Below are 27,503 nucleotides of genomic sequence, written 5' to 3' on the forward strand. Positions count from 1 at the left end.
ATGTGGTTTTTTCTTCTTCTATTATGAACAGTGCTGCCCCCTAATCTTTATTTTAGATGTCTTTTGATATGACTATAAGTGTTCAAGAGTTTCTCTAGGGAATAAATAAACCTAGTAGTAAAATTTCCGGGTCTTGGGGCATACAAATATTCAAGTTTAGATGGTAACAATAGTTTTCCCAATCAGTTGGTTGTACCAATGTCCTTGAGCTACATTCTCAGAACCGTTGGTAGACTTCTTAATTTTTGACCATCTAACGTGTAAAATAATATTTTATTATTGCCTTAATTTGCATTTGCCTGATCAAATAATAAAGCTGAACATCTTTTCAAGTGTTTACTCACTCTGCATTTTTTCTTCTGGGAAGTATTTATTTCCATCTTTTGCTCATTTTTTAATTTCTTATCTGTCTTTTTCTCAGTAACCTTCAGTTTTATATATTCTGGATAATAATTCTCTGTGGATTAGAGATGCTGCAAAAACAAATTTGGCCTTATATTTCCTCTTTCTTTATGGTGTAACAGATGTTCTTAATTTTACTGTAGATATGTTTATTTTTATGTTTACTACATTCTTTCTGTTTTTGAAGAAAACCTCTTCTGCACTAAAGCCAAAATGGCATTCTCCCATATTTTCTTTTGAGACTATAAAAATCTCACATGTATGTCTTTGATCTATCACTAATTGATTATTTTATATGCCTTATGTGTATATATATATATATATATATATGTATATTTCAGATAGTAAACAATAATCCCAGCATTACTTATTTAATGACCTACAATGATTCCTTGTCATACATCAAATGTCCATATACGTATAGCTTGTTTCATTGGCCTATTTGTCTATTCCTGCATGAACATCAGAGCGTCTCAATTATTAGAGCTGTCTAATCAATTTTGATATCTGGTAGGGTGAGTCCTTTCCTCTTTTTCAGAAGTATCTTGGCTCTACTTGGGGTTTCAGCTTATCAAGTTCCTTGAAAACCTCGTGAACTGATTGAACATATAGAAAGAACTGACTTGTTATAACCTTAAGCCTTCCCGATCATGAACGTGTATACCTCTCCTTTTATTTAGCCCTTCTTTGATGCCTTTCAATGAAGTTTTAGATTTTGCTCTGTATAAATATTACACATATTTTTGTTAAATGTGTTTTTAGCTGACTTGTAAGCCTCCTGTTGAGACTATTAACAAAGATATTTGCAATAATCCCTACCATCTTGTATACTTGTCCCTTTGCAATGTTGTCACCCTTCCTCCCACAAAGAACTGGAATCTTTTCCCCAACACCCTGAAGCTAGGCTGGCCTTGTGAATTGCTTTGACTAATGGAATACAGTAGAAGTGATGTGTGGAAACTTCTGGTCTAAGCCTCTAGGGGGCTTGCAGCTTCTGCTCTTGACTTTTTGACACACCGCTCTGAGACTGACATGTGAAGAGGCTTGGTTTAGCTACATGGAGTAGAGGTGAGCTATTCTAGCTGAAGATTCCTAAACCTCCGGGCCAACAGCCAGTATCCGTCAGCAGACATGTGCGTGAGGCCATCCTAGGCATCCAGATCGAGTTCAGGATACCAGATGATGTGGTCACACAGGCGACCTCATGCAGCACCAGCAAATGAATCACCTAGCCAGTCCAACACAAACTGCTGACACAGAGAATTGTAACAATATTCTTTTAAGTCACTCACTTTTGGGGTGGTTCATTACAAAGCAAAGAAGAACTGAGATGCCTTGATATATAGTTTGTAGTTTCTTCTGAGTTGCCTGTGTAGGAAATTATGCAATCCAAATATGCTGTTTTTGTTTTTCGTTTCCCATCTTTATACCGTTTTGTTCTTTCTTGCTTTGCAGTACAATGCTGAGTACAAGGAGTGATTGTGGGTATCTCTGTTTACTTTATCATTTTAAAAAGAATTCTTCTAAAGTTCTACCATTAAGAGTGAGGTCTGCAGGGCACCTGGGTGGCTCAGTTGGTGGAGCGTCCGGCTTCGGCTCAGGTCATGATCTCGCGGTTTTTAAGTTCGAGCCCTACATCGGGCTCTCTGCTGTCAGCACAGAGCCTGCTTCAGATCCTCTGTCTCCCTCTCTCTCTGCCCTCTCCCCTGCTCTCTCTCTTTCTCAAAAATAAACATTTTTAAAAAAATGAGGTTTGCAGATGGTTTTTGTAGATGCTATTTATCAGGTTTCAAAAGTGCAAAGGGCACTTGTTTCTAGCTTGTTAAGAGCTTTTGATCATGATTAAGTTTTAAATTCTACAAATCTTTTTTGGTATCCAGTGAGATAGGTTGTCTCCTTTAATCTGTAAACGTGGTGTGTAACATTTATGAATTTTGTATGTTTAAATTATTCTTGTAGAGCTTTTGATCATGATTAAGTTTTAAATTCTACAAATCTTTTTTGGTATCTAGTGAGATAGTTTGTCTCCTTTAATCTGTTAACATGGTGTATAACATTTATGAATTTTGTATGTTTAAATTATTCTTGAATTCTGGCCATTGCACGCTTTGGTACTTACCCAAAGGAGTTGAAAACTTATGTCCATGCAAAAATCTGCACACAGATGTTTCCAGCAGCTTTATTCATAATTGTCAAAACTTGGAAGCAATCAAGATGTCCTGTAGTAGGTGAATGCATAGCTGTGGTTTATCAGGGAAATGCAAATGAAAACCACAATAACATAACATCTCACATCAGTTAGAATGGCCATCATCAAAAAGACAAGGGACAATGAAGGTATGGAGAAAGGGTAACCCCAGTACACTGCTGGTGGGAATGCAAACTGGTGCAGCCACCGTGGAAAACAGCACGGAGGCTCTTTAAAAAATTAAAACTAGAGCTACCCTATGATCCAGCAATCCCACTTCTGGGTATATATCCAAAGGTGTTGAAACCAAGATCTCATAAAGATATCTGCAGCCCCATGTTCTTTGCAGTATTACAATAGCCAAGATACAGAAACAACCTGTTGCCATATTCACTCATCAATGGATGAGTGGATAAAGAAGATGCGGTGGGGGCGCCTGGGTGGCGCAGTCGGTTAAGCGTCCGACTTCAGCCAGGTCACGATCTCGCGGTCCGCGAGTTTGAGCCCCGCGTCGGGCTCTGGGCTGATGGCTCGGAGCCTGGAGCCTGTTTCCGATTCTGTGTCTCCCTCTCTCTCTGCCCCTCCCCCGTTCATGCTCTGTCTCTCTCTGTCCCAAAAATAAATAAAAAACGTTGAAAAAAAAATTAAAAAAAAAAAAAGAAAATGTGGTGTATATGTATATATTTCATATATTTTGAGGTTAATTAATTAGATATACATGATTCAATTAAAAAATTTTTTTGGTGAAGTAAATCATTTAATATTATATAGTTACCCTCTGTAGCAAACACTATTGAGGCTCCATTTATAATTCCTCAGCATTTACCTCTACACTGAAGGCTGCTTTCTGTGAATACATGGAGCTCTATTGGGGGACCATATTTGGACACATGCAGGGCAAGTTGGAAGCACTAAGAGGTAAGGCCCGAAAAGAGGGCCTTCTATCCTAAATGAATGATGGATGAGGATTTGGGGGATCAATACCCCCATTACCTTGCCTCTCAGTTGGGATTATCCTAAAGTTTGTTTATCTAAAATCTGATTTCAAACGATTCGTTCAGGATTCCCCATAGTATTGAGCTCTAGTTTCCCACAGTATTAACTGGTTTGATAACATGTCCTTTACTGACTTTGATGTCTTTCCTGATCTACTTCCTTGCTACTCTACTGGTATTTCCTGAAATAAATGATTTGCATTCAAATTCAAGGCACCTTATTAAGGACTGATACTAAAGGAGTCCATCTATTTAATTGGGATACTTTTGGGAGTCAAAGAGCATACTAGTTGTTGCTAGGATAATGGGAGTAAGCCAGGACTGTCACAGGCAAATAGGATGTAAGGTCAACCTACTAATTAGGCTTTTTGTTCCAAAGTCCATTTGTCTTATGTTAATAGCTACCCCAGCTTCCTTTCACTTGCTATATGCCTGGTATATCTTTTTCCATTACTTTATTTTCAACTTTTCCAAATCTTTGTTTTGGGTATATTTCATTTAAATGGCAGATAGCTGAATTATTAAAAATATAATCCAACAGATTGTATTTTAACTGATGAATTTGGGCCATTTACAATTTATTTATAATTTAGCCTTGTTTCTACCACCTTATTTTTGGCTTTCTATTGTCTCACTTTTTCTGTGTCAATTTTTTTTTCTTTTTTCTTGGCTTAAAAAATTGATTGTGTTTGTGATTGTTTCTTTATTCTATTTTCCCTTTACTGGTTTGGAAATTATACCAATTCTCTCATTTTATTCTTTCGGTGGTTACTCTGATAAGATTCCCCTGAATATTTAATCAAGTCTGAAGTTTAATATCTTAACCATCTTCCCTTCCCCAAAGAATTCCAGGACCTTGCAATAGTTTCATGCTGATAACCCCCTCCCAATTTGCATGCTGTTATTTCCCTGTGTTTTATTTGTTAGGTTTTGGAAAGTACAAGTTAGATACTATTACTATCATTTTATAAGGCACTGTTTAGATTTGTCTACCTTTCTACTCATGATCGTTTCTTGTCTCTCAAACCTTGCTTTTCCCTCTTCCCAAAAGATGTCCTTGAGGAGTTGTTATAGTGTTGATGGTAAACTGTAGTTTTTGTTCATCTGGTAATATCTTTATTTTACCCTCATATTTGGAAGATTGCTTGGCAAGGTACGATCTTCTGGGTTGGTACTCGTGTCCATGATTTTGAAAGTCCTACTCCACTTTCCAAGGCTTTCTATTATGGTTGTTGTCTAAACATACAAGATCCGTCTTTCCCTCTCTGGATGCTTTTAATATCTTCTCTTTGTCTTTGGTGTGCTCTGGTTTTACTACATTTTATGGAGGTGTGGAAACCTTTTTATATATGCTCTGTGTTAACCTTCCTATATATTTCCACTTACCATGAGTTCTACAAAAACTTCAGTCATTACTCTTAAAATAGTTTCTCCTCCATCTCTCTATTCTCCACCTTGAGCTCTTGATGAAATAGATGTTCGATCTTTTCATTCTGTGTGTCACATCCCTTATTCTCTTTTTCATATTTTTCATCCCCTTGTTGGTCTGTGCCTTACTCTTACATTTCTTCAGAAACATCTTCCAATCGAACTCTCTTCAGCTGTATGTAATGTGCTGTTTAATTTCCTCATTTACATTTTTATTTTAATACATTTTATTTTTATTTATAAAAGTTCCATTTTGTTCCTGTTCAACTTTGGTTGCTTTTGACAGTCTCTTATTGATCGTTCATTTCTGTAATTTTGTCTTTCATTTCTTCTGGCATTTCATAATTATTTAAATTCGAATATTTTTTTTAGTGTTTATTTATTTTTGAGACAGACAGAGAGACAGGGTCCAAGCTGGGGAGGGGCAGAGAGAGAGGGAGACACAGAAAGTGAAGCAGGTTCCAGGCTCTGAGCTGTCAGCACAGAGCCCAATGAGGGGCTTGAACCCACAAACCGCGAGATCATGACCTGAGCTGAAGTAGGACGCCTAACCGACTGAGCCACCCAGGCGTCCCTTTAATTATTTAAATTCTATACCTGATAATTTCAATATCTGAAGGTCTTAGGGTTCTAAATCTATTGCTTCTTATAACTGCTGACTCCCACTCATGGTGATTCGTTTCCTTCTAATGGACTTTCATGATCAACTCATCTTTGACTGGTCTTAAACTCTGAAAATTTTAGGAGATGCTTTTCTCCAAAAAGGATTTGCATTTTTATTTTAGAAGCTTGTGGGGGCATCTGGGTGGTACAGTTGGTGAAGCATCTGGCTTTGGCTCAGGTCATGATCTCATGGCTTGTGAGTCCGAGGCCTGCATCAGGCTCTGTGCTGACACCTCAGAGTCTGGAGCCTGTTTCAGATTCTGTGTCTGTCTCCCTCTGCCCCTCCCCTACACACACATACACACACACACACACACACACACACACACACACTGCTCTCTCAAAAATAAATAAACATGTAAAAAAATTAAAAAATAAAAAGAAGTTTAGGACTCCCTTCTATGATACCAACTTAATCCAGGAGTCTCAGACTCAGCCCTCTCACCCGGCCACTGGCCCAAGTCTAGTCTTCCATTATAGTGCTAAAATAAACCTTTTCCCCTAGATAATCCACACTTAATAAGTGCTAAGTAGTCTGGACTTACCTTCTACTTCCAAATTTTTATACATGCTGCCCCTTCTCCCTGGAATGTGTTCTTTCATCCTGTTTTTCACCTGATCAACTAATCTAAGTTCAGACCTTCTCTTCTAAGATACCTTTGCTGATACCTCTAATCTAAGTTGGATGATGCTTTTACATGGTGTCAGATGACACTGTATCTATCTCTGGCATGCATTTTTTACACTGTATTGTGCTGATCTGCTTACTCCATGGGACTATCTTCTGGGTAGGGGTCATGGCATAGTTACACTGTTTCCCCAACGTCTAGCACAGGGCCTAGTGCATGGTAGGTTAACAAATATTTGTTGAATAAATGAAAGAGCACTGGAATGAATGAGTGAATGAATGCGTGAATGAATGAATGAATGAATGAATACATGGTGAGTGAGTGATGGCTGTGAAGCGGACAATTTGGGATTTGCAAAGAGGCTGAAGAATGACGATGGAAAATGAGAAGAAAAGGGAAAAGGGAAAAGGGAAAGGACTGGTATTTTTAAGTTGTCTTCTTTGTTCTCCTCACTCAAGAGCAATAAAGTTGCCATTCCATTTCATTAAAAGTTTATTGAGCATCCAGGATGTGCCAGGCACTCTGCTAGATGCTGGTAATACAAAGATGAAGATCAAAACCAAAGCAAACCAAACCAAAACCACTTCCTTACTTACCACCCCCCCCCCCGGATTTAAGGCAGATTTGGCTTGAGCCTGGGAAGCCAGCCCGTCAGGGGTTCAGCACCAGGGCAGGGGGTGCAGCATGCTCTCATCTCCCTCACTCCAACCCCGTCTCGCAAGGCTGAGCAGCCTGCACCCCTTCTCCAAGTCCTCCGTCTTCCACCTGCCTGAGCAACTCTCCCCTCCAGGCATGACCTCATTCTGGATGAGGCACCTGGGAGAGTGAGGGGAGCAGTCCTGGCTATGGGGACAGGGAGGGAGCTGGGAGGGGCATGCTGTGGAGGTCAGGGTGAAGGGGGCCGATTAGAAATGTTGTTGCCCTTGGGGTTGGCACAAAACCTGCCCCAGTGTGGAGGGGCAGGGCAGGGAACAGGGGGGTCTCTGTGAGATAGCGGAGAGTCAGGGCTGGAGCTCAGGAGGTTGGAGAGGGGCCAGGGATGCAAGGGCCCCAAAGGCATCACGGAAGAGAGGTTAGAACACAGAGGCCCTCCTTCTCTTTCAGTGTTTTAATTGCCCTCACTCCTTGCACAGTAGATTACTGTCTGTCTTGCAAACTGTTCAAGAGTTCAGTAACATGGGCATGGCCTGGTGACACAGCGGCCCAGCCTCTCTGTATTCTATGTGTGTGTGCTTAGGGAGTCTGCCCTTGTTCTGTCTCCTGGGATCTGAGCATCTGGGAGCAGGGCAGGTGGGAGGCTGGAGGCCAAGGGTTGGATCTTGTCTCCCTGCCATCCTGGGGAGCAGTAAACCTCCTCCTCCTCCCCTCCCCCACCATTACTCTGCAGACTGGAACCTTATTCTCTTACAGCTGAAGGAAGACCAGAGACCTTCCCCAGGGACAATGATTGTTTGAAAGGCTTGTTTTGTAAGGAAGCCAGGGAGAAGGCATAGGTGTGAGGGTTTTTAGAAAGTTCTTCACTTGATGTAGCTTTGTGGGCCAGGGGAGGGAGAACCCCTTTCTCTATAGGAATAGAGGCTAAAGGAGGAAAGAATTCTTGGTATACCCAGAGGGAGGCTTTGGGAGGAGGCCAAGCACAAGCACGGGGCAGGGGCTTGAATCCTTTGCCCTTGCTAGGGTTCAGGTCAGGGGCCAAAGCAATGTACTTGACTCCTGCCTCACCAAACTGGTAGGTCCCCAGGTACCAGGTGTCCAGAGAAGGGTGCTCCGAGGCACTGCCTTCACAGTGATTCCGCGGATGCTCAGAACAGTCCTCTCTGTACACCCAGTAACCGGCATCTGATTTCCCCTTAGTTTAGGACAGTTGTTCCTCTTGGGCAAGTGGCCTCACTAATCTGAGCTTGCCGAAAAAGTGTCCTAGGGAACCAGGCGTTCATTCAGAGGGAAGGAAGTTTGGGTGGAAGCTTAGAGCTCCCTAGGAAGGGCACTGGATAGTCACGGGAGTTAGGTTACTGATGTTAGTTTTCATAAGACCCTTGGGGGATTGGGCCAGAAATTTAATAATCTATATGGTCCTAAGAGGGCACAACCCATACCCACTAAGAACACAGCTGGTGAAACAGGAGCGGACGCGACCCAGTTTCACCACTAGAGCCACTCCTCCCTGCCCCACCGCGTCCCCCACCCGCGCATGCTCACACTCGCCCACACGCGAGACTCGTCCCCGCGGGGCCCTCCCCTGGCCCCTCGCGGCAGCGGCGGCGGCCGCGTTCCCCCCGCCTTCCCCCGGGCCCCGGCCGCTTTGCCGGGCTCCCCCCCCCCCACCCCCCGGGGGTGCCGAGGCGGCTCAGGCGCTGATCTCCACCGGGCTGGCCTCGTCTTGCTCGCGGATCAGGTGCACGCCCGCAGTCCGCAGTGTGCGCGAGGCGCTGCGCGAGCGGCCGGGCGAGCCCGGGGCCCGGGGCGGCGACGTGTGCGTCCGGCCCGTGGCGGGGGAGCGCGCCGGAGAGCGCGGGTAGCGGCGGGCCGAGCGGATGGGCAGCCCCGGCGAGCGGCCGGGTACCGCCGGCGACACGGAATAGCCTGGCGGGCCGGGCTCGGTGGCGCTCCGAGGCTCCGGGGCAGGGTTCTCCTCGGGCTCCGGGGAGTCCTGCAAGGACACGCGCCGCGGGGTGAGCGTCCCCTCGAGGGCGCTGGGAATACCGAGGCGGGCACGGCTCCCTCCACACTCCCACCTCGTGGAAGGCGGCAGACATACGTCTGGTTTTGCTTGCAATACAGACCCCTTAGCATAGTGCCTGGTAAGTAAGTGCTCAGGAAATGTTCAAATGCACTAACTTGAGTGCTTTGTCCCCGTATTGTCTTCTTCCCGCTTGGCTTGGACAGCCTGGGACAGACTTAGTTGTAGTATAGTGGGGGAAATCACCAGAGTTGGTGTCCAGAGACCTAGGTTTGAAGCCTAGATCTGCCACTTATGTGTATTTACTTGTTCGATCCTGGGCAAGTCATTTCACCTCTGTAGGCCTTAGTTTTCTAATCCCTAAAGTGCGGGTGAGGCAAGTATTTCTCAGGGTTAGTCTGAGCGCTGGAAAGAGACACGAGCATGGTATGGCTACCCAGCAGCAGAACGTGGCAGGGCTCACTGTGTGTTTGTGGGGCACCAGCAGGAAGCCGCTCACCTTGTCCTTCAGGATATACAGTGCCATGGGGTTCTTCCGCTCCTGCTCGCCACTTCGTGGGAGGGTATCTGCTGCACAGGGTGAAGAATGGGGGTGGCTGGCCCAGGTACAGAGCCCTTGCCACCAGCCAGCACCTGTACTCTTTGCTCCCCAAGTGGCCAGTCAAGGCCCCAACACAACCTCCACCAAAGGATCCAGAATACCTGGGGTCCTACCTTGGCCGCACCTCTCCCTGCTCTGCAGTCTTCGTGCAGTTGGTGGAGGAAGGGGCCCTGCAGAGCTGGCTTCCTTGTGTCCCAGTTCTGCCTTTTCCCAGCAGCCCACTGATCTGAGTGGCGATGGGATGGGTGAGTGGGTGGCTGGGAGCTCACCTTCTGGTTTCAGACGGTCATCATTCTGATCCATATATTCCAGGGAGTTTTGCTTCTCCAGCTTCCTCTTCTTCCTGCAAATCAACCCACCAGCTTCTGAACAGAGCTGTTGAGCATGAGCAGGAGAGGGCCTGGGGGCAGGGTCCCTAGAGGAATCTGGTGGCAGTAGGAGAGTCCTTGTAACAGGGAGATGGGCTGGGCACAGTGGGCGCAGCAATAGTCCATAGGCTTTTGGAATGAGTCACATCTAGGCTTGCATCCTGCGTCTGTGGCTAGCACTGAGGGCAAGTCACTTAACACATCTGAGTCTGGGTGTTATTATCTGTAAATTGCAGATGATCATACTTAAAAGGCAGCTCACTGCCCACAACCTTGGTGCCTGGCCCACAAAAGGTGCCCTGCAAGTGTGACCGTTATTACAGCACCGGGCTGTCGGGGGCGGTGAGCACATGATGTGGCTCGTTCCATACGCAACACATGGAATGGTAAGATGGATCTCCCGGGAAGAGGCGCAGGGTCCTGGGAGGATAAGTATTTACGAGACTAAGAAAAGAACAGAGCTCGGGGTGGGGACAGATTGAAGGATTAGGGTGTCAGGGTGTGGAGCTTGGAGAGTTACCCAGACTTTTTGGAGGGTTTCCAGCAGGCACAGACTGTCACCAAGGTCACAAGGAGGAAGATGCCTCCTGTGGACAAGATGATGTAGAGGGAACTTCTTCCTAGGGAGAGAGAGAGGCAGAGAGGCGAGGGAGACTTCAGAGGGGCCGCAAGTATGGTGAGCAGAGCTCCTGCAGCGGAAGGAAGAGAAAAGGAGCCCCAAGCAGCATGGCTGGCCCATGGCAGAACTCACTGAACCCACTGCCCACTGTTGCTGTCCTCCATGGAAAGTTGGCCCATCTCTGCCTCTCCCCACCCAGGGGCACTCTGTCTGGGATGTCCTCAGTCCCTCATAGCACTTGCCTCTCGGGGTTTTGAGTCCTAGGGGCAGGCGGGCAGGGAGACTCACTGTATACGGTGATCTTGATGGGCAGGCTGCGGCCCTGGCTAATGGGGTTCTCCACCACACAGCTGTACAGGTCGTCGTCCTCCATGAGCACGCGGGTGATGGTGAGCACCTTGTGGTCAGGGGACAGGAGCATTCTCGAGTCATTGAGGAGGGGTTTGCCATCCTTCAGCCAGGTGTAGCTGGGCTTGGTGCCGTTCTCGTGTGAGCAGTTCAGGGTGAAGGCCTCGCTGAGCTCCAGCACAGTGGTCGAAGCCACTAACACCTGTGGCCTGGAAATGGGCACTGAGTCCCGGGGGTGAGAGAGGCTGTGAGCCATGGGCCAGACAGCTTTTCCCTTCCCCTTCTTACCTCCCGCCTTCTAATATATCACAACTCAATTTGTGGTCTCAGAGGCCCTTCAGGGATCTTCGGTCCCATCTTTCCCCATCACCCACCCATCCGTTCGTTCATTCATTCATTTCTTTACCAAGTATTTGCTGAGCACCTACTAAGTGCAGAGGGTACAATGCTGAACAAGATAGCCATGGTCCCCGCCCTCATGGGCCTTCCCTTCCTTCTTCTCAAATGCCCTTTCAAGATGTCGTAAACTGGCCCAGCCTGAAACATATTTCAGTTGAGTGAAACCCAGGTCCAAATGTCTGGGTTCAAATAGTGGTTCTATCATGTGCTAGCTGTGTGACTTTGGGCAAGTTACTCAACCTCTTCGTGCCTCAATTTCCTCATCTACAAAATGGGAATAATGATATTAACTATCCCTACCTTATTATAAGCATTAAATGAGTCAGTATATTTCAAAACACAGAATAGTTTCTGGTACGTAGTAAACACACTATACACGTTCACTGTGGCCTATCTGCCAACTTCTGGTGTCCAGTGGTGTCTCTCAGCTCCCCGGTGGCTTCTGTGTTGCGATTCCCAGGGTCTGGCCAGTGTACAGGGCAGACCCTGCCCCAGTCCCAGGCACCAGCCCTGCCCCCTTCCCTGTCAGAGCACTTTACCATCTACAGTGAGGTTGATCGTCTTCTCCCCGGTGAACGTGTCATCCGTGATGGAGATCTCAACCTCATAGGTGCCCTCATCGGCCAGCTGCAGGTCACTGAGAAGCAGGGAGCCGTTTTCAAAGAGGCGGATGCGGTCTCGGTAGTCAGGCCGTAAGGTGCCAATGACCTCTGTGCCGATGGACTGTACCACGGTCACTGGCTTGTCCCGCTTCAGCTGCCACTTCACGACGGGCTTGTCACTGCTGGTGCTGCTGTACTGCACGGAAAGCAGGGCTGACTTCCCCACCGTGCCATGGATCAGGCGCACCGGGCTGGTGATGTTCACCCCCTCGAGGGGCTCTGTGAACAGACGCCCATGGGGAGATGGCAGTGTCAGGCCCGTGGCTCCCTACTCCTGCTCCCTCCCTTAGGTCCTCTGATGTCTTCGTGCCTCACCCTCTGGGCCCTTCACTCCCTGGCAGTCCTTCCTTCTTACCTTTGGTGCCATGCCTCTCTACTACAGTTCTGGCCCCTCTGATTCTCCATCACCCCTCACACCCAGCCCTTGCCCTAAGTCCTTCTTCTCCCTGGCTCTCTACCTCTGGCAGTTTTCTCCATTGCCTCCTCTCGAGGAGGACCTGTGGCCAACGCACGCGCTATGTGCTCCGTTCACAGAAACATTTACTGAGTACTATTCCGTGTCCTCGCGATAGATCAGTGAGCAAAACAGACAAACACAGATCTCAGGGTGAATTTGTCAGATTTTCTTCTTGATTGGGGATTGGGAAAGTAGAGAATGGAGAAGCATGGGAACACAGATTCATAAAGAAAGGAGTATGTCACAAGACAGTGCCAATAAAGGGGAAGTTTAGGGGCCAGAAGACAACTAGACCATTCTTCATTCGTACCAAGAGTCTCCCCCTCTCCTTGCCCCTGCTGCATGTAACACTTCACTTGACCTGCCTGGGGGCGAATAGTCCTGCAACTGAGGTTTTGAAATACACCCAGACGCCAGCCCGACTTGCAACCCCTATAGAAGAGGGATTTGGGATGGGTAGAACAAAGAGTTTGGAATCAAAAGGCCTTATGAGATTGGGCTCCACCACTGACAGGCTGTGTGGACCTGGGCAAGCCATCATTCTAGGCCTCATTCTTCTTGTTTAGAAACTCAGGATGCAAACAATAACAAGAACAACTGCCTTATCAAGTTCACAATGGAAGAGCACAACACATACATCAGTTATTATTGTGTAGTAGAGAGAACACAAGAGTGAGCATCAGAGACTTGGGCCCTTACTGTTGACTTAGGACCTGGGAAAAGTCACTTACCTGTTTGGGACTCAGAGAGGTGAAATAAGTGGTAATCTTGATGTCTCATTCATTTGTTCCAGCCCTGAAATTCTGGGATTTTACTATCTTGTCTAATGGTTGCCCCATCTAGAGACATATCTCATATTTCAGAGACCTCTTAGAAGCTTTGGAACCTGAACAGACGCCATTCATTGGTGTTACATGGCCTTGCAGAGCAACACAACCACCCAAAAGAGGGTCTTCTTTTGGGAGGGATGTCAGTTGGGAGCGGGGCTGAGTTTAGCTAAACAGACACATACATGTCAGGTTCTCAGTCTCTCTGCACCCCCAGCTGCTCTCTTTGATGGTAACACACCCCTGAAGTTCCCTCTTTCTTTCTCTCCAGTTTCCCACTCTGCTACTACTGCTGTTTAGATTTGGGGAAGCAAATTGTACCTTTCCTTTCCTTATTCTTCTCCTTGTGCTTAGAGGACCCAGACCAAACCAAAAGGGAATTAAACTAAAAGATGAATTGAGGAGATTGAAGCAAATTTAATAAACGTATTTAGTCAATTTTTGGAACAAATGCTTTGTTAAGTAACAAGCTCATCATCTTTGGAAGGGGTCAAGGAAAGGCCAATTGTTGTTCTTTCACCTCTCTATGCCTCAGTTTCCTCCTCTGCATAATAAGGTTTTGGGGCCAGATGATCACAAGGGGCCTTCTCAGCTCTGACATTCTATGATCCCATACCTGCCAGGTCTGTTAGAATCAGGAAACCTTAAGTATGAAGGTTGAATCATGAAACCTTAAGTCCTAGAATGATTAAAGCTGCCATATGTATGAATATCATATGCTTGTTATTGAGAGGATTTTTGATTTTGGGGAAGTAGAATGGCCAAATCAAATATTGTCAAAATTTTTTTTAAGTAGGCTCCATGTGGCTTGAATAAGCCCCCCTCCAAGGTGGGGCTTGAACTCACAACCCTGAGATCAAGACCTGAGCTGAGATCTAGTGTGATGCTGAACTGGCTAAGCCACCCAGGTGCCCCTCAAATATTTTTTATTAAAGATATTTGGTAGGGCGCCTAGGTGGCTCAGTCAGTTAAGCGTCTGACTCTTGGTTTCAGCTCAGGTCATGATCTCATGGGTTGTGGGATCGAGCCCCGCATCAGGCTCTGTCTGTGCTGACCGAATGGCACCTGCTTGAGATTCTCTCTCTCCCTCTCTCTCTGCCCCTCCCCCACTCACACTCTGTCTCTCTCAAAATAAATAAACATTTAAAAAAAGATATATTTGCTCCCATAGAACCATGTATGAAGATGAAAACAAATGAAATCTAGTTCTGGCTCATCAATTTGGAAGAAGAGGTGGTGGAGACTAGACTCTTGTCCTCCCCAAAAACTTGGGGTGCTACTAGGAATCCCTCTGGCTGTCTGTATCAGATTGAAATCCATTTAACCACAGAATCCTTAGGATTTCTTCCAACTGTTAATTTCTTAAGATTTCTTACCTAGCAACTGCTAGGTCCCAGGCTTGGCTTGATTTAGAAAAGCAAGCTTTCGGATTAACCTGAAGAGGCAAATAGACTTTGGTATGTGTGACTTGAGGTGGCCCTGAAAAGAGTCATTGAGTTTCATTAAAGGCCAGGGTGGTGGTGATCAAATAGTTGGGGAACATCTATTCAGGACATAGTCTGCAGCAGTGGGGTTTGCACGTGAGGGTGGTATATGCAGAGGCATCTTGGGGCTTAGCCACCCCAACCACCAAACCTTGAGGGTTCTCATTTCCTCCTTCTAGGAAGCTGAGAAGTGATAGTCCAAGCCCCAAAGAGAAGTGAAAGGGATTCTCTCTTCCTTCGTTCTTCTCTGGCCCTCCCTTGGGCTTCCCTTGTCTTATATCTCTCCTATTCCGTACAAGGTCCTCGTGGTCCTTTTGTGATGTCTTCCCAGCTCAGGTCAGTTCTTTCTGCCAGTTTAAATTTGATTCTTCTGCATAAAAACATTGGAAAACCTATAACATATGGATTGCCCTAGGCTTCCCCCTCCTGTAGGTGGGCGCCTTCCTCATGTGCAGGAACATGGGTACGCCCACGAATTGCAGGGGTGTTTGTACACATGTTCAGAAGTGAATGGAGCAGTCTTTCTCGGAAGCTGACAAAGAGAGTATTTTGCTGAGCAAACACTGTTTCCCAAAACTCTAGCCAAAATTGGAGTCGGTATTAAGTTCAGGGTTCCACAACTTAACAGGGGACACAGTGAACTGGGATGGGTGCCAAAGCAGGACACAGAAATGAGGAAATGGCTAACAACTAGGATCCACAGTGGAAATAAAAGAGACTAGGGCTATTCAACCTTGAGAAGCGATTAACTTAATCATGGTGCTTGAGTCTCTGAGGCATCATTATGTAGAAAGTCTCTGTTCCCACTGGAGGCTGAACAAAAGGAAATTGACATCACAGCAAGATTTACCTGTCAACTTAAATGATGCCATGCTGGGTCAGATGGGTGGCCCCTCTCAAGTGGGATTCTGACCAGCTGTGACACCAAGGAATGTCAAGCTTTAAAGCATGAGAATGTACCTGCCAGTAGCTTTGGGTTCCCTTCATAGCCTCTCCCTTTAAGGCAACCATCATCTGCTGATCTTTATGTGCTCCTTTATGCTTGCCAAAATTTTTCTCTTGGGGCGCCTGGGTGGCTCAGTCGGTTAAGTGGCCAACTTTGGCTCAGGTCATGATCTCGCGGTCCGTGAGTTCGAGCCCTGCGTCGGGCTCTGTGCTGACAGCTCAGAGCCTGGAGCCTGTTTCAGATACTGTGTCTCCCTCTCTCTGACCCTCCCCTGTTCATGCTCTGTCTCTCCCTGTCTCAAAAATAAATAAAACGTTAAAAAAATTTTTTAAAAAAACAACAAAATTTTTCTCTTACCAGTATTTGCCTTGAATTTTCCTTTTAGAAGTGTCGATGAAACAATGCCAAACATGTATTCTAGGATTTGGTCTTTATACACCTAATTCATACTCACTAACACCATTGACTCCAGTTATAGACTTTGTGTGTGTGTGTGTGTGTGTGTGTGTGTGTGTGTGTGTTTGTTTTTTTGTCTCGTTTGTGTCTGCCACCACAAGGAAGTCCCTTTGACCATCATAGACACACTTCTCTGGGCTTTCTCCAATTCTATTATTTCTTTTTTGAGGTGCAGGGACCAGAACTACAATAATACAATAATCCAAAGACAGCACACAGCATGATTTTCTAAATGGAAAACTTTTTGCTTTCTGCTTTCGGTTTTTCATATTCTTCCTAACGAACGATGCTCTGAAAACAACCCCCTCCTCTGTTCCTTAGAGGTGTACCACTGATTGCATACATGTTGAGGTTCCTGTGTTGTGTTCTTACACTGGTATCTGTTGAGCCCTCCAAGGGCCTACAAGAGTGTGAAATCATTTTAAGTGTCAACCACTCAGGAACGTAGGGGAAAGCCAGGAAACAGAAATTGTGAAGAAGGCCCTTGGGATCCAGGAAGACAGGGGTCTATATACCTTTTATCTGTGCTCAAAGAGTATAGATGTCCAGTAACGCATACCTAGCTATTAGGTATTAAGATGCCACATGGAGATTTATCCTATTTTAAATCAGAACTAGCACTATTGTTAAGCTGTCAGTTCTCCCAAACCAACTTACAGGTTTACCACAATACCAATAAAAATCGCAGGAGGTTCACTTTGTAATAGTGGCATGAGAATAGGCAAATAGATCAATGGAATAGGATAGAGAGGCCCAAAATAAACATATATGATCACTTGGCTAACGACAAAGGTGACATTGCAGTGCACTGAGAAAAGGATTATCTTTTTAATAAGTGGCGCTGGACCATGTAGGAAAGAAATGAATTGTGACCCTTACCTCACACCTTACAGAAATATCAATCCTAGATGGATTGCAGATCTAAATGCAAAAGGTAAAACAATGTGTTTTTTTAAAAGAAAACATAGGAGGGGGTGTCTAGGTGGCTCAGTGGGCTAAGCATCCAACTTCGGCTCAGGTCGTGATCTCACAGTCTGTGAGTTTGAGCCCTGCGTCAGGCTCTGCGCTGACAGCTCAGAGTCTGGAGCCTGCTTCACATTCTGTGTGTGTCTCTCTCACTTGGCCCCTCCCCTGCTCATGTTCTGTCTCCTCCCTCTCTCAAAAATAAATAAACATTAAAAAAAGAAAAGAAAGCATAGGAGAATGTCTCTGTGACTTGAGGGCAGACACAGATTTCTTAGATTTCTTAAACAGGACACAAAAGTGGTACCCATAAGAGAAAAAAGATACATTGGACACAGTGAAATCAAGAGCTTCTGTTCATCAAAAGACGCCATTAAGAGAGTGAAGAGGCAAGCTGCAGAGTGAGAGATATTTGCAATGCATATACCCTTTAGGGGACTCATATCCAAAATATATTTCTTAAACTCCTACAAATCGATAATTTTTTAAAAATCCAGAAAACTTAGTAGAAAATGGGCAAAAGACTTAGAAGAGGTACTTCACAAAAAAGGATCTCCAAATGGCAAATAATGGTATGAAAAAGATACAACTTTATTAATAATCATGGGAATGCAATTTGAAACTATAATTTGATACCACCGCCTACTCATTAGGATGACTAACATGAAAAAGAGAAAACACAGTTGTTGGTGAAGATGTGGGGTATCTGGAGCTCTGTTACACTGCTGGTGGGAATGTAGATGGACATAATCGCTTCTGAAAATTGTTTGACCATATTTACTAAGGCTAACCACATATAACTCAACAATTCAACTCCTTGGTGTATCCCCAAAGAAATGTGTACATCTGTTCACCAAAAGACAGGCACTAGAATATCTTAGCAACTATATTGACAAAGCCCCAAACTAGAAACAACCAAAGTGTCTATAAAAGTTTAATAGATAATTTTTTAATGTTTACTTATTTATTTCGAGAGAGCACGCTCATGCTTGTGTGCAAGCAGGGGAGGGGCAGAGAGAGAGGGAGAGAGAGAATCCCAAGCAGGCTCCTCACTGTCAGCACAGAGGGGCTCCGTCTCATGAACCGTGAGATCATGACCTGAGCTGAAATCAAGAGTTGGATGCTTAACCCACTGAGCTACCCAGGCGCCCCGAATAGATAAATAAATTGTGGTGTATGCATACAATGGAGTACCATACAGCACTGAGACCAAACAAATTACAATTTCAACAACAACATGAATGAATCTTACAAATTGTGGGGTGCCTGGGTGGCTTAGTTGGTTAAGCATCAGTCTTTACCTCAGGTCTTGATGTCACACTTCATAAGTTCGAGCCCACCTTGGACCCTCTGGTCCCCCCACCCCCCTTCAAAAACAACAACAACAAATTTGGAGTTCAGCCAAAGAAGCCAGATACAAAAGAATGCAGGCATATGATTCAGTTTATATGAAGTTCAAAGACATGAAAAATTAATCAGTATTAGAAGTTAGGATATCACTGTATCCCTGGGGGAGGGCAATAGTAACTGAAGTATTGGGGGAGGTGCTTCTGAGATGCTGAAATATTCTATTAGAAGTTAGGATATCACTGTATCCCTGGGGGAGGGCAATAGTAACTGAAGTATTGGGGGAGGTGCTTCTGAGATGCTGAAATATTCTATTTCTTGATCTTGGAGGCTGATTACATGGGTTCATTCACTTTTTAAAGGTTTATCAACATATCCTTACACTCAATGCATTTCTGTGCATATGTCTGTTAGAAGAAAAGGATAGCACCTACAATGTGAAGGTGATCTTAAGGCTAAACGGGTGGAACCCAGGTAGGGGACTTCTTCCCATTGGGTCCCTGGAGGATGGAATAGTTCTAGGATCTGGGAGAGGAAAATTTTGCAAATCAGATTATGTAGATTTATGGCATGCCATGTTTATGTTTATATGTCAGCCTCTAGAAAAACCTTGTTTGAATGTTTCATGACTTGGGCTGTGATCAGTTTAGGAAAGCCTCATTTGTCCCTATTAGGGACAAAGCATTAAAGACTATTACTTGCCCCCTTTAAGCATCAATCTTAAAAAACTACATTTCCCAGTCTTCTTTGCAGGTAGGTATGGCCATGTGACCAAGTTCCAGCCAGTAGAACCAGTGGAAGTGATAGGTACCAGTTCTAGGCTAGTTTAGAAAAATGTTTTTCCTTTAAAAAAAAAAAATTCTCTGCCTGAAAGAAATGGAGATAAACCTCGGGGTGACTACTGGAAGCTGACAGAGAGCTTTATCAGCTTGGTCCCTGAAAAAGCTTCAGGAATCAGAGCACTTCCTCATCCCGGGCCTAGTCTAGAACCACACCGTACTATTACATGGCTAGTGCCAGGAACGTAAATTTTGGGATTCATTACAGATGCTAGTATCTTCCTAACTAATATAGTGAGGATGGCAGAAATTCCTTATGGAATCCCAGCTTTTTATTGTTCTTGAGTCCACAGCAGTACAGTGGCCTGACCCTGTACTTCTTTACCTCTTTACCCACCATAGGTCATAAATCACATCCTATTAGCATAATTTATATTTAGAATGTTTTTTGCCGCATATACTGAGTAACATGTTCCCACACAGAAGAGACTTTGTCACTTTTTGTTTTCCCTTGGTCATGCTGACTGACAAGATCTTTCTATAATTTTTTTCCTTACCATTCGATGAATGGTTTCCTTACCATTCCTGAAAGCGTTTAGGGAGAACTCCGATTGGTATATTACATTGAGCACTTCGTGTTCCCAATCCACTGACTGCCTACCTTTGACCTTGTAATTTCCACTAGACCGCTCTCACTAAGGCTAAGAGTTAGCCTCTGAATTTCTGTATCCAACAAACTCTTTGAATTGTAAAATAATAATAATAATAATAATAATAATAATGATAATGATAATAATAGTTGCAGATATAATTGGCCCTTGATATACTGGACCTCTTTGACACTTTTGATGCTATCAGAAAAACTCCAACTCCCTTTCTGGACACCACAGTCTTTTAGTTTCCCCTCTGTCCCTCTTGCGTGTTCCTTCTTGGTCTCCTCAGCCGGCCTTTTCCCCCTCTACCTCCTACAAATCTGGGGTTACTCAGTGCTCCACGTTTAGCCCATTTTCTCCCCCTAGGCGATATTACCCATTCTCACTGTTTTGGATCTCACCTATAGGCTGAGAGCTTCACCTGTCTCTCTTCACTTCTCTCCCCTGTCCCCACCCCTACTTCAGGCTTTTCAACATTTCCCCACAAATGTCTCTTAGGCATTTCAACCTCAACCTGGTCAGGACTCATTATCACACTTAAGACCCCATCCCAGTGATCGGTTCAAGTTTCACACAGAAATCCTACCTCCCTTTCTGGATCCTCCTACTTCCTGTCAATCACTAGGTCCTGACTTTCCCTCCAAAATATTATCTCCATGTGCCTGCTTCTCCCTCTTTTTATTCTAATTCCAGCTCATGTGATTTCTCTCTTGAACTATTGCAATAGCCTTGTCATGGGTTAAATTGTGTCCACTCCTGAATCCATATATTGAAGTCTTAACCTCAGTATATTGAGTGTGACCTTCTTTGGCAATGGGATTATTGCTAAGCTGCAGTCATCCTGGGGTAGGCTGGGCCCTTAATCCAACATGACTCATGTCCTGATAAAAAGTGGAAGTTTGGACACAGACACAAGCACAGGGGGAATGTCCTGTGAAAACAGGTTACGTTGGCACCAGCCAAGGAACTACCTGAAGCGAGCAGAGAGGCCTGGAATAGATCCTTCCCTAGAGCCCCGAAGAGCCTGTGACCTTATCTCAGACTTTCAGCCTGCAGAACTGTGATACTATACATTTCTGTTGTTTAAGCTACCCAGTTTGTGATTCTCTATGACAGCGGCCCTAGCAAATGGATACAGGCTTCCTTTCCTCTCATGTTTGCCTCTGGTTTCTTCTCCAATGTCTCCCTGTAGAGTGAGCTATCTGAAATACAAATCTGGTCCTGCCAGTCCTGATTACCAACCGCCTAATACCCCTTCCCCTCCTCCACTGTTTATAGATTATATTCCAGGGATCTTAGTATGGTTTCCAAGGCTCTCGCCTGATTCATATTTTCCTCTTTAGCAGTGGTGAATGGCTGGGCTCCTACTAAACACAGGATGCTATTCTAAAATGTTGACCTTTACCCACTTTTCCAACTATAATGCACACTCTCACACCTACCTCTTTTTCTCATCCTTTAAAATTTAGTCCAGACACTCCCAGGAAACCTCCCCTGATGTTCCCCCACCCCACCCTGCACCTCTAGCACCAGCTTTCTGGATGGAGTAGGTGACCTCTCTCTGATCCTGGACATCCTTTGTGTATCTGACTCATAGTAGTTTCTGCATTTTATTAAAATGATCTCTGCATCTGTTTGCTTCACCAAACTGTGAATTTCTAGGCTCTCTGGAATAGTGCATGTGTGTGTGCATGTGCGCACATGCACGCACACACACACACACACACACACACACACACAGAAACACATCTATTTAAAGTAAGATCAATTCTCTAAGGAGTTGGTAGGGGGCAGTACAGAAGGTAGGTGTCTAGGGCATGGGGTGAGTTATGGATGGATTGGTGTTATTTCCAAAAACCAAAAGGCTCATTATCTCCAAAGCTTATTTCATCTCCGTTGCTGTTTTGTGCTCAGAGAAGCCAGGGTGGGGGTTGGGGAGGCACAAACCCCAGATCTCCCCCACCCCTCCAAGCCCATCATGATCCCTTGGAAAGAATGCCTGACTGGCCCACGCCAACAAGACATCCCATAAGAAATGGCTCACTGCCCTCTATCTAATGTACTGAATGCCGTGGGAGCTCCAAAGTCATGCAGCCTTTTGGGGGAGGGGCGCAGGGGCTGGGCGGGAGGCACACAGAATGAAGAAATACATTCAACACTAATGCCTGAATTCACTGAGATGCTTCCCACGGGGCGGCAGCTGAGCTCTCTCCCCTCCTCCCAACCTAAAGTCATTCTGCCCTTTAACTCCCCCTCCCTCTCTTTTGAAAGTACCGGGTCCCCTCTCCAGACCCTTTCTTACCCTTCTGGTCTCCTACCTGTCTGGATCAGAAGAAGGTAGACAAAAGGGGTGAGGCTCAGGGCACTGAAGGCTCTGGACAGGGCTCCCCTTTCTCTCTTCATTTTGGGTGGCGTTCTCCAGCTCTGGTGCAGACAATTAGCATGATTTCTCCACTCTGGGCACGTCCCTTTGTACCACTCGGAGTTTCTCTGCCCGAACACAACCCTGCCAACTTCCCTCTGAATACACAGAGCCCTGTGTATTGCTGGACTTGTTCTTTCCTCTCTTTCAGACCTGGCATTTTCTAGTTTCAAAGCGCTACATCCCCAGTTCAGAATGGGGTATCTGCTTAGGATATAATCTCCAATGTGGGTTCTAATCTGATGGGTCCCATCAGTTCTTTGCCTGCTTGCGCTGAGCCCCACTACCAGGGGGAGATGAGGATCTGGGCTCCGTGAGGGGACTGGGCTGGGACACACTCTGAACTGGATCTTGTGTCCCAACCTATCCTGTCTCCACCTCACGCTCCTTGTTCCTGCGAAGGAGGGTGCGTGCCAGGGACAGACCTCCAATAAGCTCTGAAAAGGGAGGGAGAGGAGCTTTTAAAAAGCTGGGAGAAAGAGAGATCCCAGAGAACTGCTGAAGAATGGAAAACCCCTGTTCCACCCCAAAGGAAGAAGATTGGAAAATGGCTTGAATTCTATTATTTTCATACCTGTCCTGGTCCTGCTTGGGATTCTCTCTCCTATCACAGAATCACATAGATGCTGGGGACCTCTTTCCAGAAGCCATTCTGTTCATTCCCCTGCCTCCAGCCACTTTTCTAGAACATGTCAGAGCACAGATGAAGGTAATACTCTAACAGCCAGCATCCTGGGGTTCTGTTACCAGCTTCACAGCCTTGATATCTCCTTTTGTCTCGAGGCTGTGATGAGGAAAAACACCCTTAGCTCCACCTCACCCCTCATGACTGTGTCCACACCTTCTCACGGGCACTGTCACTGGAATGTATGCTTACTAACTGAGATCTTGGGAAGGGCTCACAGTCTGGTTAAGCCTCCAATTTCACATCTAAAAATTGGGGAAACAGTAGCTTCCTTATAGGAATTGTTGGGAGGACTGATGACAGTTTAGTACAGTGGGGTACCTTGGAAATTGTTAGAGATAACATTTTAAACTTAAAAAGTAAACCTGCCTCTTCTTTTTCATTCCTGTAGTGATCTTTACATTTTGAGGAGACCAAAGTTACAGCTCCCCTCTTGGTTTATAAGCCGGGTCTTAGTTGTGTAAATGTGGTGGCTACCTTTGGAAATATTCTTGTTACATCCTGGAGAAAGCCTGAGTAGGTCAGGTTTCTAGAACTGAAGACTCATTGCATGGCTCAGCTGAGCCTAAGGGTGCAGAGTAGAAGAGGGAAGCATTGATTTTTAACTCTACAGAGGAACTCCAAAAAAATATTCTGAAATACGTAAATGAGATTCTTGTTTTCATTTTGCATCTCTGTGCCTATGACTTTCCCCTACACAGCTCAAGGCACCTGTCTGCCTCTGATAAAGTTAGTTTTGTTTTGGCAGACATACAGTGAGAAGGAGAAAGTCAATATCCAGTTTCTGACATCTAAAATAGTGTTTTATTTATTTATTTAAAAACTTTAATGTTTATTTATTTTTGAGAGGCAGAGAGAGAGAGACAGACAGAATACAAGTGGGGGAGGGGCAGAGAGAGAGGGAGACACAGAATCTGAAGCAGGCTCCAGGCTCCGAGCTGCCGGCACAGAGCCCAACACAGGGCTTGAACCCACAAACCACGAGATCATGACCTGAGACGAAGTCAGATGTTTAACCAACCGACTGAGCCACCCAGGTGTCCCTAAAATAGTATTTTAGAGTCAGTAGTGAGACAAAAGGCTTGTGAGCCAGTCTTTGTAAAGGACAAAAGGCTATTTTAATTTCTTCTAACTAGCACTTCCACATATCACAGAGCAACCTGTGGCCTGGATCACAGAGTTGTTCTGCTGTACAGTATAGATAAATGGCCTCTTTTGCCTGTGATGGCTAGGCCTTGAGGCTTATTGTCTAAGAGTAAAAGCAGGATATTATGTTCAGGAAATAGAAAGGCTGGAGTCTGCCTTTTTTAGCCTGAAGGATGATGGAAAGGAAATTGTGATAGCAGGAGACCTAAGTGGGATCTAACTTCTCAACATCCTCCCTTCTCTTGCCCTAGGGGGGAACCTCAGGCTCCTTATACCCATGGAATATGTGAGTGCCCCAAAGTGCCCACAAGTTCCCCCGAGGGGGCTCAGAAGTGCCAAGAGGCAAAGAACCGACAACAGCTGCTGGTGTGGGGTCAGCATGTAGCTCACCACACCAGGGAGCAACCTCGAGGGGTGCAGGGACCAGCGGGGGTCCTGAGAATGCCACACAGGCCTACAGACACCATCTCCCCTCTTGTCACGAGGTCACCTAAGCCATACCACCTACACTCACCCCAACGCTCCTTCGAGAGGAGCTGGGTTGGGGGAGGAACCTAAACAGATTGAATGAGCAGTTGCCAGAGTTGTCTAAGCAGTGACGGAGACACTTCAAGAGAATGTTAAAATAGTCGGGTCAGAGTGAGTTTACCAGGATAGACTAATAGTTAGCTTTTCCCTGCTGCCTGGGGGGCTGTGAGTGGCTTCTGTGGCAGGTGACAGCAGCTGTAAGGGCACGAAGACACTGCAGTTGCTTTGTGGCCGAGTGTCCAACCAGCACCCTTGCAATCCTGCTACAGGTCTTTTTTTTTTCTTAAGTTTATTTATTTTGAGAGAGAGGGAAAGCTCACATATGTGGGCAGAGAGAGAGAGAGAGAGAGAGGGAGACAGAGAGAGAGAGAGAGAGAGAGAGAGAGAGAGAATATCCCAAGCAGGCTTTACACTTTCAGCGAGCAGCCCGATGCAGGGCTCAAACTCATGAACTGTGAGATCATGACCCAAGCTAAAGTCAAGAGTTGGATGTTTAACCCACTGAGCCATGTGGGTGCCCCTTGCTTCGGGTCTTTTTAAAATGAATAGGCCTACAGAAGCTTATGGTATCTGCTTATGTACCTTTCTCCCTTAAAACAGAGAGCTCTCTTATTGAAGAACTATGGCTTACTGGTCTCTGTAGACCTACTGCCTAATACAGGGCAGGGCGCAGAGTAGGTTCTCTGCAAACAGTTGCTGAATATTGCATGGATGAGAATTTGAGGGGGGCACCTTAAGCAACTGGATGCAATAGAGGATGGCCGTGAAGGGGGAGCTGGGGCAGAGGAGTGAGAGGAGTGAGTGCACAGAGGGCACCAAATAATGACTGCAAGACAATAGACTAGTTTGTGAGCACAGATAAAGCACCTCTTTGTGAATTCCCAGAAATAACTGGGATTCACTTTTGGGGGGCGGTACTGATAAGAAATTGGGTTACAGAGACATAAGATAACAGTCAAGCCAACTTATTCTCATACATAATGTAACATTTATGCCACCTGTCCTGGCTTACCTAGTTTTCTCCTTCCATGTGTTCTATGGGTATGTCTGTCTCATCTTACTACTGATGATAAACTTCATAAGGATATCCTGATCATAAATATTACGTCTCTTCAACTCTAGGTCCATTAATACTTGTCAGTCTTCATGCCCCACTCTTAGATCAGAAAATGTTACTGTGGCCATATCCTCATTAGCCTGGGAGCTTCTCCAGTGCAGGGACTATAACTCTTCATTCTTATGAGTCTCCTTGCAGGGCCCAATTCTGCTTAATGTGGCTGCTCAAACAATTTGATGTTGATGGACCGCTTGACAGTAATGCCCTTGCTTAGCCAAGACCTGTGCCCCTCTCTCCTCTGAGCACTTCCAATAGATGCATTTCCAGAGGCATTGTCCTCTTCCGAGCAGCATGGCCCAGTCCTCTTGGCTCTGCTACACAGACTTGCTTCTGGCCGCTCCTCATCTGGCCCCTTCTCTGGGGGTCTGGGATCCCAACTCCTCATCCCTGCACCCATGACAGCCCTGGCCTGCTGTACTCACACCTCTGTGCTGAGCACCTGGATAGGGCCCCCAAGGCTCAGAATGGAGCTCCCAGCACGCACACACGCACACACACACACACGCACACACACGCATACCTGCCTACTTAAACTCACAAGTATTCCATCCCCAGGACAGGAAGCAGTTACTTAGTGATTTTGAATAAGTCAGCACCCTACACAGACCTCTATGGGAAATAGGGGGAGAAGGAAATACAATTCCTGGCTGGGGAATTGGGAAGTGTAAATATGAGCTCCACCTTCAAAGAACTGAAGGTCTAGCAGGAATGGCAGAACAGTAGATTTACTCCACAGCAAGAAACATCTGAGATTTACCTTGTCCCACTTCTTCATTTCTTAGATGAGGGAATTGAGAGACAGAGAAGATAAGTAACTTGCCCTGTTATGTAACGATCAACCCAGGACTCCTAATGTTACTTTATAGTAGAGGCAAGAAGAGGTAAAACACACACACACACACACACACACACACACACACACACACAAATTGGTATATAAGTACCAATTTTAACAATTCGACCATTAGATTTAAAAATGTCTCCACCCATCTGGCCTGTTTCTTTGTCTCCAGAATCCAGGAAGATTGTGCTGGCACTGATGATACTACTGGAGAGGTTCTGGCTTGATTAATACCATAATACCAGTGGTGGTTTTTATATTTAGCCCTCTCCTCTCTTTCTCTCCATTCACTTCCTGGCATTAATTGAGCCATATCTGTTCTTCCACTAGATTGTAAATAATCTTCAGTAGCAGAATGAAAAAGAATCTATCAACAAATAAATGGAACCAAAACCCCTCTTAGAGAGGGAATTTTCTTTAGCAAGGAAAAGATTTAAATACATCACATGGAGTAGAAGGTAAGGTCTTAAGCATAAAAAGTCAAGGAACAAAAAGGTAAACTGCTGTGCTTTAGAAATAAACAGGAATTTGGGGAAGGGATGGGCAGAGAGGAGAGAAGTCAAGGAAAGAAGGGACAGAAGGGACGAGAGAGCCACTTGCTGGGTGGGGGGGGGGGGGCGCCGCTGAAGAAAAAAAAAACAGCTCACACAGCTACACTGTGAAACTCTTCTTCCTTTGACTTCTTCGAAACTTCCAGAAAAGTTCACTACACAAATGCAGAATGTGTGTGCTTCTAGCTGATGGAATATGGCAAAAGGCAGTAAAATAGCCACTCCCTTGATTAGGTTATGTTGTTGAAGACTCAGGCTCAGCAGACCAGACAGGGATTGTCCTGCTGGCTTTGAAGTTGTAAACAGTGTGGTGGGCAAA

General features: G+C 45.4%; 1 protein-coding gene across 6 annotated transcripts; it reads right to left on the minus strand.

Annotated features, from left to right (window-relative positions):
* Nucleotides 1-6,779: 6,779 nt before the first annotated feature.
* HEPACAM (hepatic and glial cell adhesion molecule) lies at nt 6,780-23,078 on the minus strand. 6 transcript variants are annotated; one of them, XM_058687172.1, is made up of 8 exons: nt 22,891-23,078; nt 22,213-22,318; nt 11,860-12,201; nt 10,862-11,143; nt 10,475-10,574; nt 9,688-9,929; nt 9,485-9,555; nt 6,780-8,955 (listed from the first exon to the last, which is right to left on the minus strand). In XM_058687172.1, exons 2-8 carry the CDS (start codon nt 22,295-22,297, stop codon nt 8,653-8,655), a joined length of 1,425 nt encoding a protein of 474 aa, XP_058543155.1. In that variant the 5' UTR covers nt 22,298-22,318; nt 22,891-23,078; the 3' UTR covers nt 6,780-8,652. The 6 variants fall into 6 exon arrangements, with proteins under 6 accessions (XP_058543155.1, XP_058543157.1, XP_058543154.1 ...); XM_058687174.1 differs by lacking the exon at nt 22,891-23,078 and having other exon boundaries at nt 9,485-9,552; nt 9,700-9,929; nt 22,213-22,731; XM_058687171.1 differs by lacking the exon at nt 22,891-23,078 and having other exon boundaries at nt 22,213-22,731.
* Nucleotides 23,079-27,503: the final 4,425 nt, after the last annotated feature.

This window comes from Neofelis nebulosa, chromosome 10 (genome assembly GCF_028018385.1).
Source record: "Neofelis nebulosa isolate mNeoNeb1 chromosome 10, mNeoNeb1.pri, whole genome shotgun sequence".
In the NCBI taxonomy this organism is placed as follows: domain Eukaryota; kingdom Metazoa; phylum Chordata; class Mammalia; order Carnivora; family Felidae; genus Neofelis; species Neofelis nebulosa.

Bases quoted from the DNA above. Each gene is read 5' to 3' on its own strand.
- HEPACAM (XM_058687172.1), bottom strand. From the start codon at position 22,297: ATGAAGAGAGAAAGGGGAGCCCTGTCCAGAGCCTTCAGTGCCCTGAGC. The intron at 10,575-10,861 runs GTGAGTCTCCCT...CTCTCTCCCTAG, and splicing joins CATCAAGATCACCGTATACA to GAAGAAGTTCCCTCTACATC. The intron at 8,956-9,484 runs GTGAGCGGCTTC...GTGTCCTTGCAG, and splicing joins TGTATATCCTGAAGGACAAG to GACTCCCCGGAGCCCGAGGA.